The sequence below is a fragment of the Grampus griseus genome, assembly GCF_964374135.1.
Source record: "Grampus griseus genome assembly, chromosome: 8".
Taxonomy (NCBI): domain Eukaryota; kingdom Metazoa; phylum Chordata; class Mammalia; order Artiodactyla; family Delphinidae; genus Grampus; species Grampus griseus.
This window is the reverse complement of record NC_139002.1, coordinates 104,828,180-104,844,120: the sequence shown is the minus strand read 5'-3', so window position 1 is coordinate 104,844,120 and position 15,941 is coordinate 104,828,180. Positions and strand designations below refer to the sequence as shown.

General features: G+C 59.1%; 1 protein-coding gene across 3 annotated transcripts; it reads right to left on the bottom strand.

Annotated features, from left to right (window-relative positions):
• Window positions 1-1,208: 1,208 nt before the first annotated feature.
• On the bottom strand, window positions 1,209-8,590 carry RHOD (ras homolog family member D). 3 transcript variants are annotated; one of them, XM_082660370.1, is made up of 5 exons: window positions 8,409-8,590; window positions 5,244-5,331; window positions 4,386-4,495; window positions 2,364-2,498; window positions 1,209-1,837 (listed from the first exon to the last, which is right to left on the bottom strand). In XM_082660370.1, exons 1-5 carry the CDS (start codon window positions 8,538-8,540, stop codon window positions 1,670-1,672), a joined length of 633 nt encoding a protein of 210 aa, XP_082516496.1. In that variant the 5' UTR covers window positions 8,541-8,590; the 3' UTR covers window positions 1,209-1,669. The 3 variants fall into 3 exon arrangements, with proteins under 3 accessions (XP_082516496.1, XP_082516497.1, XP_082516498.1); XM_082660371.1 differs by having other exon boundaries at window positions 2,389-2,498; XM_082660372.1 differs by lacking the exons at window positions 4,386-4,495; window positions 5,244-5,331.
• Window positions 8,591-15,941: the final 7,351 nt, after the last annotated feature.

Below are 15,941 nucleotides of genomic sequence, written 5' to 3'. Positions count from 1 at the left end.
ATTTGGGGAAATTAGAGGAGATGTGTGAACTGGGCTTAGCTCACTGGGCTGGGGAGGGCAGGCAGGGGGAGAAGAGGGAAGAACATTCTGGGCATGGGGTGTGCTTGGGGAAGGAGCAATCAGGCTAGAAATCTAGGCCAGGAAAAGTTGTTTCCCACCCCTGAGCAGCTTATATTAAAACACTGGAGTGGAGCCTGTAATCCAGGTGGGGTTTTCTGAGCAGGTCCCTAACATCACTTCCTCTGCCTCAGCTCAGCTCTGTAACCTGAGCCATGAGCCCTCACCTGGAGGAAGTGGTCCCACCCCTGGAGCTGTTTCCTAATGAAACTGAGGGGGTGGGTGTTAGTGGCTGGTTCTGTGTGGGTGCACCTCATCCAATCAGTTGAAGACCTTAAAAGAAAAGACTGAGTTTTCCCAAGGAAGAAGGAATTCTGCCTCAAGTCAGTAATACGGAATCCCTGTCTGAATTTCCAGCCTGCTGCCCTGCAGAATTCAGACTCAAGACTGCAACATTGGGACTTCCCTGGTGGTCCAGTGGGTAAGACTCTGCGCTCCCAATGCAGGGGGCCCGGGTTCGATTCCTGGTCGGGAAACTGGATCCCGCACGCATGCCGCTACTAAGAAGTCCACATCCTGCAACGAAGACCCCACATGCCACAACTAAGACCCGGCACAGCCTAAATAAATAAATATTTTTTTTAAAAAAAGACTGCAACATCGACCTCCAGCCTGCCCGACAGGTTTCAGACTTGCCAGCCTCCACAATCGCAGGGACCAATTCCTTAAAATCTCTCTCTGTATATATAGAGCCTATTGGCTCTATTTTCCTGCAGAACCCTGACTATCCATTTTATCAGTCATATTACATACATCTATAGAATATTGTCTATTGTATTTATCATAAATAAAAGTGACACCTGTGAACCTTTTGTGAGCACTTACTGTGTGCCAGGCACCTGCTACGTTCTTCGCAGGTGTCTCATGATGCTCTTACTCATCCCAAAGCTCCATGAGGTCATCTGTGATTGGTCCCATTTCACAGACGAGAGGCCCAGAGAATTCCAGTAACTTGCCCAGGGTTCTAAAGTGATAAAGCCGGATTTGGATCCAAGGTAGTTACACTGGGTCCAGTGCCTACGTGGGGTGTGCTCTTATCCACCATGGAACGTGTGTGTAAAGGCATTTCGAAACAAGAGGCGTGACGCAACTGAAAAGTGATGTCATTTTAGTGTTACAGTTACCACTGGGATGGGCAGGGCGAAGGGGGACGGGGCAGGGTGTGAGTTCTGGCTGGAGGGTCCTAGCACCACCGGGTCCTGAAGGTGCAGGCCCGAGAACACCCACGAGGTGGCGCCAGGCTGCACAGGCCGCTCCAGGATGTGTAGTCCAGGGCTGGGAGCTGGGAGTGATTCCAGGGGTCTCCAGGCCTAGCCCTCCACAGGGCTGGTGAGCCCGGGAACCCCCTTCCTCAGGCTTCAGAGGGGTTTCTCTCCAGTCCAGGGATACCAGCGCCAGAGTCAGGGGCCCGGCCTCGGTGGTGTCCATCTGTTTGGGGTACAGTTCGGTGGTCACAGCCTGGGGACTGGGTCCAGCCCAGCCAACTGGCCAGGTCAGCGCCCAGCTCCTTCCTGTGCCGCTGGTGTGGTCAGGGAAGGAGCGCCCCAGCCCATCAAGTCACCACACAACAGCTCTGGGTAATCCGCCTCCAGAAGTTGCGACGGCGGCTGCTGAGGGCCACCTTGGCCGCCTCCTGGAAGATGGTGTGGACGTTCTCCTGGAGCAGAGCCGAGCACTCGAGGTAGGCCACGGCGCCCACGGCCCGTGCCATCTCCTGGCCCTAACAGGGAGAGCGGACGGGGCCGCCGTCAGGTGGGTGCCGCTGGGGCCTCACGTCCAGCCAACCCCCAGCCCCCTTGGCCATCCTAGGTGCGTCTTCCTAGGACACCCACAGCTCCTGTCCCCTGGCCTGACCAAGCCCATCTATGGCTTCATCGGGTTTCCTGCCTCAGTTCCCGGCTGGGTCTCTGCCTCTCGAGGCATCAACGAATTAACTTCCCGGCCTGACCCAGGCATGCTGCAGAGAGGGGCCTGTGGACTGGAGACCTGGGGGTCCCCCCCCGGCTGTGAAGCGCGTAGGCAGGATCTGACGTGCACCGCATTCACTCACTCTCCATCCCACAGCTGGAAACTTCCAAGCCCGGCAGTTCTTGACCATGACTGCCTCCAAATCAACCCCTACCCTGACCCACACCCTGCGGGTGCCAGATGTCTGGTGCTGCTGAGAGGCTGGGCCGGAACAGCATTACCCCAGGGGTTTCCTCTCCTGGCACCCCTACCCCCGTGCCCTGGGCTGGGTTTCCTACCCTGTGGTAGGTCACAGGTTCCAACCTATTTTTCTGCAGCTTCTTCACCAGCAACTTGTCCTTGCGCAGGTCAGTCTTGCAGGCCACGACGATGATAGGCACCTCCTTGCAGAAGTGATTCACCTCCGGGTACCACTGTGGGGAGGGAGGTGGGGAGGGGGTGTGTGTGAGCCATCAAGGGAGTGGGCCGCTCTCCTGCCCTCCAGGTAACTCCCACAACAATAATCAGCAAAGCCAGTTTAGGGAGAACTACTCTGTGCCAGGCTAAGACTTTACATGTAATGAACACATTAACCCCCCAAGTCCCTATGAAGCAAGTTCTATTATCAATCCCATTGTACCGATGCACTAACTGAGGCTCAGGGACGTTATATAACTTGCCCTTGGTCACACAACTGGAAGTGGCAGAATTTGAACCCAGGGGGTGGCACCCAGAGCCCGGTTCCCACCTGCTCTAGAATCCTACCTCTGCAAGGTAAGGGGTCCCATGACCGTCTCCCCAACAGGGTAAAATATGTAAAGAAATCAGTGAGGCTTTAAAATTAAAGCATCTCACAACATGGTTGCAGCAGCTGTTGCCTGTTGGAGGGGGCACTCCTGTCCCGTGTCAGCTGCTCTTCGGAATGCGAGCCTCCAGGGCCTGGTTATTTCAGTCTGGACTATAACCTGGGAGCCTGGAATCCAGGCTTTAGATCTCCAGCAGCGCACGCCTGCTCAGTTTCAGGAAAAATTGACATCAAACCGTCTGGCTTCTGGAGCCAGATGGGGCCGGTGTGCGGTCCCAGCAAGTCCTCCCCTCCACAGAACTGCCCTTGAAAAGGGTCTCCTCCCCGACTCCACTTTGCTAAACGCAACAGGGAATCCTCAGACCTCATCCTACCTGAGCCCTGACATCAGCGATCACTCCCTCCTCTGAAACCTGGTCTGCGCTTCATCCCAGGGCCGCGCTCTCCTGGTTGACCCCAGGTCTCCAGGTGACAGCCCCCCTCTCCCCCACGCCCAGTCCACAGCTCTTCCCCACCAGCAACTCCTAAATGGATCTGCCCAGCCCTGCCCCCTCCCAGGAACTGCAGCCTCAGACTTCTGCCTGCCTGCCTGACCCTCCACTGGGACGCCCAACGGGCCTCCATCGCCCACCTCCCTGCCCCCAGCTTGCTCCTTCTCATCTTGGGAAATGGCAAGTCCACCTTCCAGGTGCTCTGGTCAAATGTCTCTCTCCCACCCATGTCCAATCCATCTGCAAATGCTGACGGTTCGGTTCTGCCTTCTGAACAGATCTGCTGGCCTCTCACCACCGCCTCTGCTGGCACCCCGGTCCCAGCCACCACTTGCCTGGTCCTTGGTGCCTACAACAGTACCTGGCACACAGTAAGTTCTCGATAAATGCTGCCATCATCGTTGTGGTTACGGTTACTAATGCTGTCACTGGCTGTGTTCTGAGGAACCCTGGAGCATGCCGTTCACACGCGCATGGAGGCCCTGGCAGCAGTGGGGGCGGGGCTGTGGCTGCTGGGTAGGAGCAGAGGAACTCAAGGGACCGTTTCCCTGACACCTGTGTGCAGCCTCGGGAACCTCTGAGATAACTGGGGGACATCCTGGGAGGCCGCTGGGAGCCAGCAGTCACACTGATGGAGGCTGAGGGCTGCTGGAAACTGATGGCTCGTGTGACCTTGGGCAGGCCCAGGCTGGGGAGATGCGGGGGCCTCTGGGTCGCCCAGAATCTTCAGGCAGGGTCACGGTAGAAAGAGCCACAGCGTTCTGAGTCTGCAGTATGGGGCAGACAAGGAGCACTGGACCGGGAGTCAGAGGGCCGGCCAGTCCAGACCCTGCCACCAAATCCCTGGGGGACCCTGACTAAGTCTCTCTAGGCCTCAGTTTCCCCATATTTATGCCAAAGGCACTGGACCCGATGCCATCCAGGGCCTGCCGAGCTCTGACAGTCTGCTGGGTCAAGGGTAGGGGTGGAGCAGAGTGGCCCGGCTATGGGGCTGTGCCTGTCTGCCCCCCACCCGCTGTACCCACCCGGTTAGAGATGTTGTCAAAGCTGTGTGGGCTGGTGACATCAAAGCAGAGGAGCAGGACGCTGGCATCAGGGTAGAACAGGGGCCGCAGGCGGTCGTAGTCGACTTGCCCTGGGTAGAATAGGGGTGGTCACTCCCTCCAGATCTCCTGCCCATTGTCAGCACCTCCCCAGCATCAGGGAGGTCACCCCAACCAAGACTAGGGGCGGGTGTCGATGGGGATGGTCTGGATCAGGGCCTAGACCTGTGCCTCAGGATCCAACACGTGAACGTCCCCCTCGGGGCTGTGTTCCCCTGGCTGGCCTGTGGGACGTGCCACTGCTGAGAGAGCCCTGTTCTGGAAGGAGTGGGGGATGTCTGAGGCCATCACTCAGAAGCCTGCTTTGCCCTGGACTTGGGGCGGGGATGGGGGATGAGAAGAAAGGGGCAGGCGGGACCTGGGCAAAGATATCACAGCCCAACCAAGGTAAGGGGGCTGCTGGGATTCCCAGAGTTTAGCTTTGAGTTCTGATGTAGATTTGACTCTGAACCCTCTTATGGGCTAGGTCAGGAGGCTAGAGGGCAGAGGTCACGTTCAAACAGACCTTACAGAAGCTAAAGCCAGGGTGGACCGCTCAGGAGGCCAGGAACGGTCCATCCCTTGAGAGCTAAGAGCTCCGATTCACCTCCAGGACATGGTGGGCTGCTCTGGGCTGGGGAAACAGCAGACACAGATGCCGAAGCGAGGAGGGGTCAGGCTCCCGGGGGCCCTAATCCTGGCCAACACCTGTTCCCTGGAGACTGGTTGGCCTCCCTGGTTCGGAAAGAAGGTAGTGGGTCCCTTCCTCCCACTCTGTCCCTCCCCCAGCCTGGCACCCACCTGCTGTGTCCCAGATTTGGAGGTGCACGGGTTTGCCCTTCACGTGCAGATTCACGGTGAGCTGCTCGAATACCGTGGGGGTGTAGCTCTGAGGAAGAAGGGGTCAAGGGGGCAGCTGAGAAGGCGGCATCTGAAGCCGGTGGTCACAGTGCCCAGGCCAGAGCCCAGGAGTGCCCGCGGCACTGCCGCTCTTTGGAGTAGCTTGGAGCAGAGTGGAGTAGTTTCTGGGGGGGAGTCGGCTGGTGGGTGGAGGCCTAGAGCTGCCACTCTGTAGCTGTGCACCCTCCCAAGGCACTGAGCCTCCCTGGCCTCCTCTGCGCCTAAAAAGTGGGTCTATTAAGGCCCCCAGCGCAGCACGTTGCTGAAAGGATTCAAGGAGGAGCTCCATGAGGAGCCCTGAGCACAGGGCCTGGTAGAAAATAAGCACTGTACACATGCCGGGACTGTTATTTTTATCTCTGTCCTCGTCCAGACTGTCCCATTTCTGAGCCTGCCTTCCTGCCGTCCCCTCCTCCTGGAATGACATTAACCTATGTTTGTTCATTCACTCACTTACTCATTCATTCATTCATTCATGAGCACCCTCTCTGGATCCGATTCTGGACACCCGGGAGCAACTAATAAAGACTCATTGCCTGCCCTGGGGAGCTCCTAGCTTTTGGGGGCCCCTCCTTTGCCTCTCAACCTTCCACAATCCAACCAGGATGCCCCTGTTTCTGTCTCTCTTACCTGCCCTGCCTGGCCCCAGGGGGAGGTCACCCAGGCCAGAGGCCCCTCCGCCCCAGGCCTGCTGAGCCTGAGCTCACCCCGTCTCCACAAAGGCTGGATGAATGGAAGCAGGATGGGTTTTTACACAAGCGCAGGAATAAAGAGGGGGAGCTTTTAAGGACGGGGTCTGAGCAACAGGGGAGAAGGTTTTCAAAACCCTGCCACGACACAAGCCCTTTGCACCAAGGGGCGTGCTGGACCGCCTGCATCTTGGGTGCCCAGGCCTTGCTCCCTTGCTCAGGGCTGGGTGGGGGGACCACAGACGGGAGGACACTGTGGGGCCCTGTGCCCTGAGGCAAGACTCTTCTCTCTGGCCTCAGTTTTCCCATCTGTAAAATGAAGGCCTTGCCAGCTCTCAAACCTTGTGTTTCTTTTAAATGAAGAGGTCTCTTGGGAATTCCCTGGCGGTCCAGTGGTTAGGACCCTGTGCTTTCTGTGCCGGGGCCTGGGTTCGAAACCTGGTCGGGGAACTAAGATCCCGCAAGCCGGGCGGTGCCCAGATAAATAAATAAATAAATAGATAAATAAATAAATAAATAAATGGAGAGGTGTCTCTTGTGCCTGGAGGCAGACGGGTCCCAGGAAATCAGGGTCCCCAAACAGGAGAGGAACCTAGACAAGGCAGGTCCAGCCCTTTGGTGACAGGCATGTTCTTCTCCCTTTCCCTTCAGAGTGTCCTTCACCATGCACTGTCTGGACTTCCCTGGTGGTGGAGTGGTTAAGAATCCGCCTGCCAATGCAGGGGACACAGGTTCGAGCCCTGGTCCAGGAAAATCCCACATGCCGCGGAGCAACTAAGCCCGTGCGCCACAACTGCCGAGCCTGCGCTCTAGAGCCCATGAGCCACAACTATTGAAGCCCGTGCGCCTAGAGCCCGTGCTCCACAACAAGAGAAGCCACCGCCAGGAGAAGCCCGCGCACCACAACAAAGAGTAGCCCCCACTTGCTGCAACTAGAGAAAGCCTGCGTGCAGCAACAAAGACCCAACGCAGCCAAAAAAATAATTAATTAATTAATTTTTTTTTAATTGTGAAAAACACACTGTCCATCAACTGTGAGATGCCCATTTCCGCACTGTAACCTCTCTGCAATTGGGATGGGTCTCACTCTCAAGGCCATCTCAGAGCCCAGGACAGTGGTGGTGAGCGACCACCCCTCCCAGCACTGCTTCTGGGCCCCGGCTGGCCTAGCCTCTCTGTGGCACTCTGTGGTGCTCCCCACACTGCCATAATTGTTGGGTTCTAACAGGCAGCCTCTGGGGGCCTGGAAACACATCCCTCCCCCCAGCTAAAAAAAATGTGACTGGCCAAAGGATGTGACATCAGCTCCAAAAACCACAAAGCAAGAGTCGGCTCGATGCTGCCATAGTGGAAAGAAAGGCTGACTCTGGGTTAGCAGGCCCGGCTGCTCCTGCCTCCCGCATCCAACCCCCCAGTGCTGTACCACCCCAGGGCTTTGGCGGGGTCTGGGATCAGCAGGCAGGGGGACGTGATGCTGGAAGCAGACCCACGCATGGACTCCCAGGGGAACTGGGCTGAGTGGGGCACGGTGGGTGGGTGTGTCCAGCCCGTCCTGGTACCAGTGAGTCCGCTTGGACAGGCAGTAGGCATGTCAATGAAGGAGTGACAGTCCACATGCTCAGGCGTCAAGGACATGCCAGGTACTCGGGGCCGTCTCTCAGCCTTACCTTCCACCTCACCACCACCCTCGGGTCTCTCCACCCGGCGAGGTCGAGTGACGGGTCGGAGGCTCACAGAGGCTGAGCAAAGTACTGAGGGCCCCAGAGTTTGTTGGAGGAGACTGAGGTGCTAACCCAGCTGTCTGAGCGGCTGGTGTGCTCTTACTCTCCAAGGCTGAGCCCACGGGACATCCACTGTAGGGGCAAGAGCTGGGGGAAGACATGATGTCTCCCAAGAAAAACGCTGGCCACTTTTCAGTGAGTCCTTCCTGTTGCAGCTCAGAGCTGAGCCCCTGACCTGTATGAACTCTCTCATCACTGCGACCCTGGGAGGTGGGCACCACGGTTATTCCTATTAAGCAGTTAAGGAAACAGGCACAGAGAGGGTAAGCGGCTTGCCCCAGGGTGCACAGCTGTAAGTCGCAAAGCCGTGATTCGAAGCCAAGGCTGTCCGTCCCACTTAGCCAGGCTGTGCCCCCAAGTGCTCTCTTAGGACACGCTATGTTCCCCAGGCTGCCTAAGTCATTCCCCGGGACACCTCTCCCGGGCAGGTGGCATTCTTGGCACTTGACAGGCGATGTCACTCCCGCGGGCAAAGTGAGAACTGCCTTCGACCCCACGCTCTGCGGGGAGGCAGAACGGGCGCACTTCCCTCCCGGGGTGGAGAAGGATGCACCCAGGCCGCGGCGCCCCGTTGAGCCCGAGGGGCCGGCACTCACCTCGGGGAAGGCGCCCTCGGCGAAGACCATCAACAGCGACGTCTTCCCGCAGCCGCCGTCGCCCACCAGGACCACCTTGACGGACCGCGCGCCGGGCGGCGCCTCCTCGCCTGAGGCCTGGGCCGCCTTCATCGCGGGGCAGCGGAGGGAGGGCCAGGCGCAGCGGAGCGGCGGCCTCGGGGCCGGCGGGGCAGGAATGTGGAAGGGGCGGGGTGGGGCGGGGCGGGGCGAGGAAGTGCGGGCGGCGGCTGGCGGCTCAGGTGAGGGGCCGGGCGGATTCCGTGGCCTGGCGCCGGCTGGGCCCTGCCCCTCGCGTCCCAGGTCCCAGGCGGCCCGAGGAAGACACACCTCTGTGTGGGGCGCTAGGTCACAGGAGTGGGCACCGAGACTCGGCCTCCGTCCTCAGGAGCGCACCCTGGTCTGATGGGGAGCAGACACGTAGCTGGGCCATGATGGTGTGGACGGGGAAAGAGGAGCGTCCTGGCCCCCTTCCCCGGGAGAAGGGAGGTGGGGGTCAGCCCTGCTGGCCCACTAGCTTGCTGGGGACAGGGACTGGGTACCTGGTGCCCAGCCTAGGTGGGGCACCCAGCAGGAGCTGGTGACTTTTGATGGATGAATGAATGAGTGAATGAATGAATGTGCATTTCCCCAGGGCTCTGGAGAAGCCCTCCACACCACGGCCTCCCTACAGGTGTTTCAGGGCGGGTGGGAAGGGGGTGATCTGGCAGGCCTTTATGCGTTACTCACTGGCACTGCCAGCTGGGCCTACCCTCCCCCAGCCAGCACCAGGAAGTCTCACTACAGGCGGGTCTCACCTCTGCCTCGGTCATGGTCTGGAGAAAGCGATGGAACCTTCCATCTGTCAAGCGCTTAGAGTAGGGTCTGGTACGTGGTTGGTGATGCCATGTGTGAGTGATTCTTATAATTTAACCAACACTGATGGCCCCCTGTGCCCACGGACCTGGGGACCCTGAACCGTTGAAGTCAAAGTCTCCCACGGCCTAGAATGGGAGACAGGCAGGACATCACTGTGATAAGAGCTACAACGGTGGGGGGGACAGGCAGCGGACGGGAGTCGGGAAGAGGGGCTCCTCACCGGGGTTGGGGGTGGTCAGGAAACCCTTCTGAGAAAAGGGGCCAGAGTCTGCAGGAAAAAGTGAGACACAGTTAGATAGTGGAAGGATAAAGTGTTCCAAACGGAGGCAACAGCACGTGCAAGGTATGGAAGCAAGGGGGAGGGGGGGATCCTTTGCCGGGGGTTGGGGGGCGTGGTGTGGTTCTTCCCTATGATGATGGTGAGGTTGGTTTGGGGAGTTGGTGCAGGGGGTGAGGCTGAGGGTTAATTAGGGCCTGGAGAGTGAAGCACTTTGGACGCCAGGAATAAAGACAGAATTGAACTGGAAACTCACTGTCACCCGACCTCCCACCCCTGTTAGTAGACAGAGTCAAAACATGTATTTAAAAAATGGGCACAAGGGCCCCCAGATCTTGGACTGTTTTCACTGAAGCTCAGACAAACAGAGGGCAGAAGTTTTGGGGTTTCACACCCTTCCCCACACAGGTCATGACATCATTCCTCATGGAGTTCCAAGCCAGGCAGGTGAAAAACCACCCTCAGCCCCCTTTAAACCTCACTGTGGCCCAAAGAGGCAGCCAGGGCAAGAGTCACGGCCCCTCCTGCACAGAGGCAGAGCCCAGACCCCTGACTCCCATTCCAGGCTCACCCAGGGCCACAGTCAGCAGGCTGAATGAAGCCTCACCTGGATGGAGGGAGTGCCCCAGGACATCCCCAATCTTTAGGCCCCTTCCTCCCCAAAACCACCAAAGGGCTGGACAGTGACCTGGCACCAGGCTGGGTGTGTAGCCACTGATCAGGACTCCCCGCCCCAAGGAGTGGTGGGGAGGGACCCCATCCCCCAGCGATCAGCTGTCAGCCTCGTCATCCCCTAGTCTCTCCACTACTGCTGTCATCAGGCTTTGGGTGGCAAGGCTGGGAGGCAGGTGGGGTCAGACAAGGGGTGGAGGGAGCTGAGAGTCAGACAGAGGCTTTTGGCCTTGGTTGCTATGGGGATAATCACTCTAATGACACTCCTGATATGCGTCATGCTTTGGAGTTTCACTGAACATTTCCTAATAGTAACAGCGCCCATTAATGGATTGCCAACCGAGTGGAGGCACTGTCCCCTCGCAGGTGGGAAGTGTTAGCCCTGGTTTACAGATGGGACACTTGAGGCCCAGGGAGGTTTAAGCTCTTGTCTAAGATCCAAGAGGCTAGCAGGAGGCAGAGCTCTGAGTTTGAACCCAGGTCTGGTGACAAAGCTGGGCTGTCTCCCAACATCACACCTCATGTGCATTATTTCATTTAGTGCTCAGACCGTGAGCTGGGCAGGGTGGGTCATCGGGAGCTGAGGCTCAGAGAAAGGCATTGGCTTGTGGCAGGCTAGCACGACCCAGAGCCAGGATTTCAACCCAGGTCTCCTGATGTTAAACCCAGCCTCACTCCCACTCTGCGTTCCTGATTCTGTGAGAGGGAGATTAGTCACTGGGCTGGGGAAATCTGCCTTGGTTGGCAGGGAATTTCTCCAAATCTCAGACATTGCCAGGCCCTGGACGGCACCGTTTTCCTGGAGTTTATTTTGGAGTGGGGAGGCGGCCCAAGTCACAGTCCGCCTGGTCAGGGTACTGTTAACTGTCTTACTGTTTTCTGTGGCTGCTGGTCACTACCGGCTTGCGGGTGACTCATCCCCTTGAGGCCCCACCAGTCCCGGGTCCAGAGTCCTTCAGCACCCTGCTCAGCGGGTCACTGCCCTGCAGACCCCAGGCCCTCGGCCTGAGGTGGAATCCCCTCCTTCAGATGCAGGTGGCCAGGCAGGATCTTCCATTCCCCAGCCAAGTCTTGAGCACCTCCAGGGCAGGGGCCAAGTCCCACCCATCTCTGTATCCCAGACAGGAGTGCCTGCCCCAGGCTGGCATCCAGCTGTGGCTCAGGATGTTATGTCCAGTTCACTGGCTGGACAAGGAAAAGGAAGGAAAAGGAAGGAGCAAGGGAAAGAGAAAGGAAGGAAGATGGACTGCTTCAAAAGCATTTACAAACTGAAGAAACAAAGGAACAACAGTTGTATGGATGAGTGAATTCAGCGAATGACCTGAGTGTCGGGTCAGTAGACAGGTGACCACCCTCCGGCCTCCATCTGCTCCAAGGCCCCCCTGGCCTTGGCCCCTCTGCCCCATTTTCTGACCTCCCACCCCCATTCTCCCTGAGGCCGGAATCCCCTGCTGTCGGGGCCGGGTCTCTGCTGCCCCCGTGTGGCCGCTCTGCTCCCTGCACCGTCATCACCCGGGGCTGCCAGCTCTGCTTCGGGTTCCCGGCTTGGGGTGTGGAGTGTTTATGGATGGTTGAAGGAGTGGAGGGACATGGAGGCACCCTGGAGTTGGTGCCAGAGGGGGTGGAACTTCATAGGCCCAGTCCTGCCCCTTGGGATGCCTTGGAAGGGGACACAGACTCTTTGCTCCCGATGCCTCCTGGGATGTCCCCTCCCGATGTCCCCTCCCCTCCCTTTCATCCCAAACACCAGATCCCAGAGCTCCAGAACTCCTCCACCCAAAGCCTTGACCTCACGTTTACTGAGCACCCACTGTGTGCCAGTCAGTTGGCATGTGGCATTTAATTCCATCCTGTGAAGTATGTATAATTCTTATCCTCCTCTGACAAATGAGGAAACTGAGGCACAAAGGGGCTAGATAATTTGCCCAAGATCCCACGGCTGATAAGTGGGGGTGTGGGTGCTTTTAGAGGCCTTCTTGACTAATACGCTCATTCTCCAGATGGGGAAACAGGCTCTTGAAGGGAAGGAATTGTCACACAGCAAGTAAGCAGCAGACCCAGCCTATGGCAGGTGGAACACAGAAGGGCTTCTTCTCCCAAGTTCCCTTCTGTCTGGCCTCTCCAGACCAACCCAACTCTGGCTGCCGTTTAACTGGAGCTCAGGGCTGGGGCCGCAGGCCACCTGTCCCTGCCTCGCCATTATTGACCCTTCTGGGTGGGATGGGAAGGTTGATAACAGGGTGGGAGGGGGTGGAGAGTGAGGGAGCCCCGTGGCCCAGTCTGAGTGTTCCTTTAGTTGTTTGGTCTGTCCCTTCAGGTGTCTGCAGGCATAGACAAAGCAGGAGGGAGGAAGTGAAGCTTCGAGCTGCTGTGGCTCACCCTGCTCCTCCCACACGCAGGCGTGGACCGCCACTGCCGCTGTCAGGACAGGGACCTCCATACCTGTCCTCTTGGGTGGGACTTGGCTATTCCTGAGGGCTCCCAGACAGAGGGGGCTTGGGACCCTTGAAGCAGGCCCACGGGCCTGGGGCTGGAGGAGCGGGGAGAAGAGTGGAGTGGCAGGGGAGGAAGAGGCAGGAAGAGATGGGAGTACGGTGGTTTGGGCCCTGCTAAAGGCGGCTGGGATGCTCCTCACTGACCAAGAGCAGCACTCGCTGATGTCCCTCGTCATCACTTCAACGCGGCTTAGAGCAGCCCCCCCTCCCTGCCTCCCTCCCTCCCTCTGACCTCTCCTGCCCAGGGCCTCATTGCCAGCAGGACCAGGACCTTCGGCCTCACCCTGGACATGAAGCTTCCCCAGCTCAGCCCCACCTGGCCTTTCCAGCCCCAGCTGGCTGCGTGGCTCCCCAGACACCTGTGGCACCTTTGCATAGGCAGTTTCCCTGCCTTGAGGCTGCTCTCCCTTCTCCACCTGCACAGCCCTTGCCACCCAGTGAGGCTGGTGCCTCCATCTCCTCCAGGAAGCCTTCCCTGGTTTCCACCCTTCCTGGGCTCCTGTAAGGCCTGTCTCATTGGTTACCTCTGTCTGCCGGGCTCTGCAGGGGGTGGGGGTGGTGTTCCACAGAAGCTCTTCCTTCAGGCCCTGTGGTGGGCAGGCCTCCTGAGAATTTCTACCCAGATTCTCCTCCTTCCATGCTTGCTGTGATCTTCCAGGGGAGGGGAGGGGAAAACCAGAGCAGCCTGGGATCCAGAAGGGCTTCTCTGCTGCCCCTCGGCCCCACTGTCGAGAAGCTGGGGAAGGCGGCATTGTGGTCTAGTAGTTAAGTCATGAGCTCAGGAGCCAGACAGCTTGAGCTCAGATCCCAGCTCTGAGATGCTCTGGCTGTGTGGTCTTGGGCTAGTTACCTAGCCTCTCTGAGTTTCAGTTTCTACATCTGCAAAAAAGGAGCCAACAACAGACCTACCTCTAAGTCTGCAGGGTTGCAGGCCAGGCAGCAGTACTCACTGAACTCACATGGCCCGTCTCCCCTCCAAGCCTTTCCCCGGGCTCCCTTCTCCCCATCCTCCCCAACTTTAGCAAAGTTGATGCGTTGGCCAACTTCTTGTCCACTCCTGCCCTTTTCTACATGCTGTTCCCACAACCAGGAAGGCTGTTTTGGTCTTACCCCCCTTTTCTGGCCTTATCCCTCTCGCCCTGAAGACAGCTCAGCAACACCACTGGGCGGCCTTCCTTGATATTCCCTTCTGCATTCTCCCTGCCAGGCTGGCTCGGGGCCGCTTCTCGGAGCTTCCCCAGCAGCCTCGTGGCACTGGTCCTTGTGACGGTCTCCCCAGCCAGACAGAACCTTCCTGCTCTTCCGGGCGCCCAGCAGCAGGGGAACGCGTGCTCACAGCAACCCGCACCGAGGCCCGAGGCCCTGATTTCTGGAGACAAAGGTGATTTGGGGCGAGCAGGGCTCCCCGGAAGCCCCCTCCCTCCTGCCCCAGCTTTATTTTGGTTCTAGAATTATTCCAGTCAGCATACTCGGTCCCCACCACGCCCATCCGGGTGCACAGTCAGCATTTCATGCAGTTAGAGGGAGGGATGGAAGGGGAAGAGAAGGCAGGCGAGTAAATGGTCTGCACAGCAGAGCCACTGGGGTGGAAGGGCGGGGGCCTCTCCCCGGCGGCAGGGGCCCGCCAGCTGCGTGTCCCCGGGCCCTGGGCTGGCCTGGGCCGCGCAGACCTCCTGGCGCCGGCCACACGGTGGGCAGCCGGCCTCGGGACCGGGCCGCAGCTGCGTCAGGTGGGGAGAGCCACCACGCTGCCTCAGGTCCCGTGACCACCCTGGGCTCCCCGACATCACTGGGGGTAACTGGCTGGGCCTGAGTCTCCGCAGCCCACCAGGTCCAGAGGCAGCCAGCCTGAGGACCTACCTCTCACCTCCCTTGCCCCCATCGCTGTAACCCGGTGGGCCCCCCACCCCTCAGCTGCGAGGGGCACACAGCGCCTGCTTCTCTGGGGCTGCCTCCGGCGGCTTGGAGCCGCCTCAGTGACACCTAGAAGGCCACGCACGCCTTCCCTCCAAGACTCCTGTGGGTGTGTAACGGTCCAGCCCTTGGCTCCTGGGCAGGACTCCTCTGGGGTGCCATTCGCACAAGCCCTCACCGTTGGGACTCCGCGGAAGCCACAACCTGCCGGCTCCTTCGCTTGCCCCAAAGCCCCCTCTCTGCCTTACAGGGTTCTCCTGAGGGCTCTCCCCCAATAAACCCCTTGCCTGCGAACCTCGGGGTCTGCTTCTGGAATCAGCCTTGGGCAGCTGGTGTCCTGGGGGTCTGAACCAGGCTCCAGAGCCATCTCCCCCGCTGGCATTCAAGCCTGCCCCCCCAACTCCATCCTGACCCCCTCAACTTCCCCTCACGGTCGCCACTCAGGTCGCCCCTTCCTGCAAGGCCCAGCCCAAGGCCTCGGGCTCCACTGTGTCCTCCCAGGTGCCTGCTGCCCACAGAGGCCTCTCCCATGCCCCTCGGCAGTCTGTATTCTGCCTCCCCATTGCCCACCAGCACCCCCCAGAGGCTGAGGCATCTCTCTTCCCCGCAGGGCCTGGCCTGAAGGGACACCAACCAACGCCGTGGAGCCAATGCCTGAACACAAGGACCTGGCTCTGGGACTCTTTGGACCCCTGGGCCTTATAAGGGTTACAGTTCTATTTCATAGAGGATGACCCAGCGTCCCACATGGCCTGAGGGCCACTGATTGGCCTGGTCCCTCGGTCTCTCCTCCTTCCCAGAGAGAGGCCCTTGTGTCCACGGCAGTAGGGTGAGAACTGCGTTTGTGACAGGGATGTTCTTACCCTGCCATGCTGCGGACGGGCCACTGGCCTGGGACACTCAGTTCTTTCCCTGACCCTCACAGCACAGCTCCCATCTTGTCCCCGCGCTCCCCGGCCCCAGAGCCCTCCCCAGGTCTACGTGGAGGGGCCGCCATCCGCAAAGAGCAGATCACCAGGGCAAGGGGATCTTGTCTTCCCGACGTCCTAGGGGCTGTGCCTTGTTCGTGTCACCCCAGCCTGTGCCTTGCACAGCACCTGGCCTCCAAGACTCATGGTCCTTGTGCGTGGCCTCCCAGCAGGGATGGGATGTGGGGAGCTCTGAGAGGCCAAGGCCTCGCCAAGGCCAAGGGACAGGCCTGTTGGGGAGCTCAAAATGGGAGCACAGCGGGCCAATGCCTGGCTGCCCTCCCCGGGCCCTGGCCCAGCCACGGCTGGTCCTCAGTGGGAGACAACCCTG

Coding starts and splice junctions, on each gene's coding strand:
- RHOD (XM_082660370.1), bottom strand. CDS start 8,540: ATGAAGGCGGCCCAGGCCTCAGGCGAGGAGGCGCCGCCCGGCGCGCGG. Junction 5,332..8,408: donor CCGAGGGCGCCTTCCCCGAG/GTGAGTGCCGGC, acceptor CTTCTTCCTCAG/AGCTACACCCCCACGGTATT. Junction 2,499..4,385: donor TTGACAACATCTCTAACCGG/GTGGGTACAGCG, acceptor CCCTCCCCACAG/TGGTACCCGGAGGTGAATCA.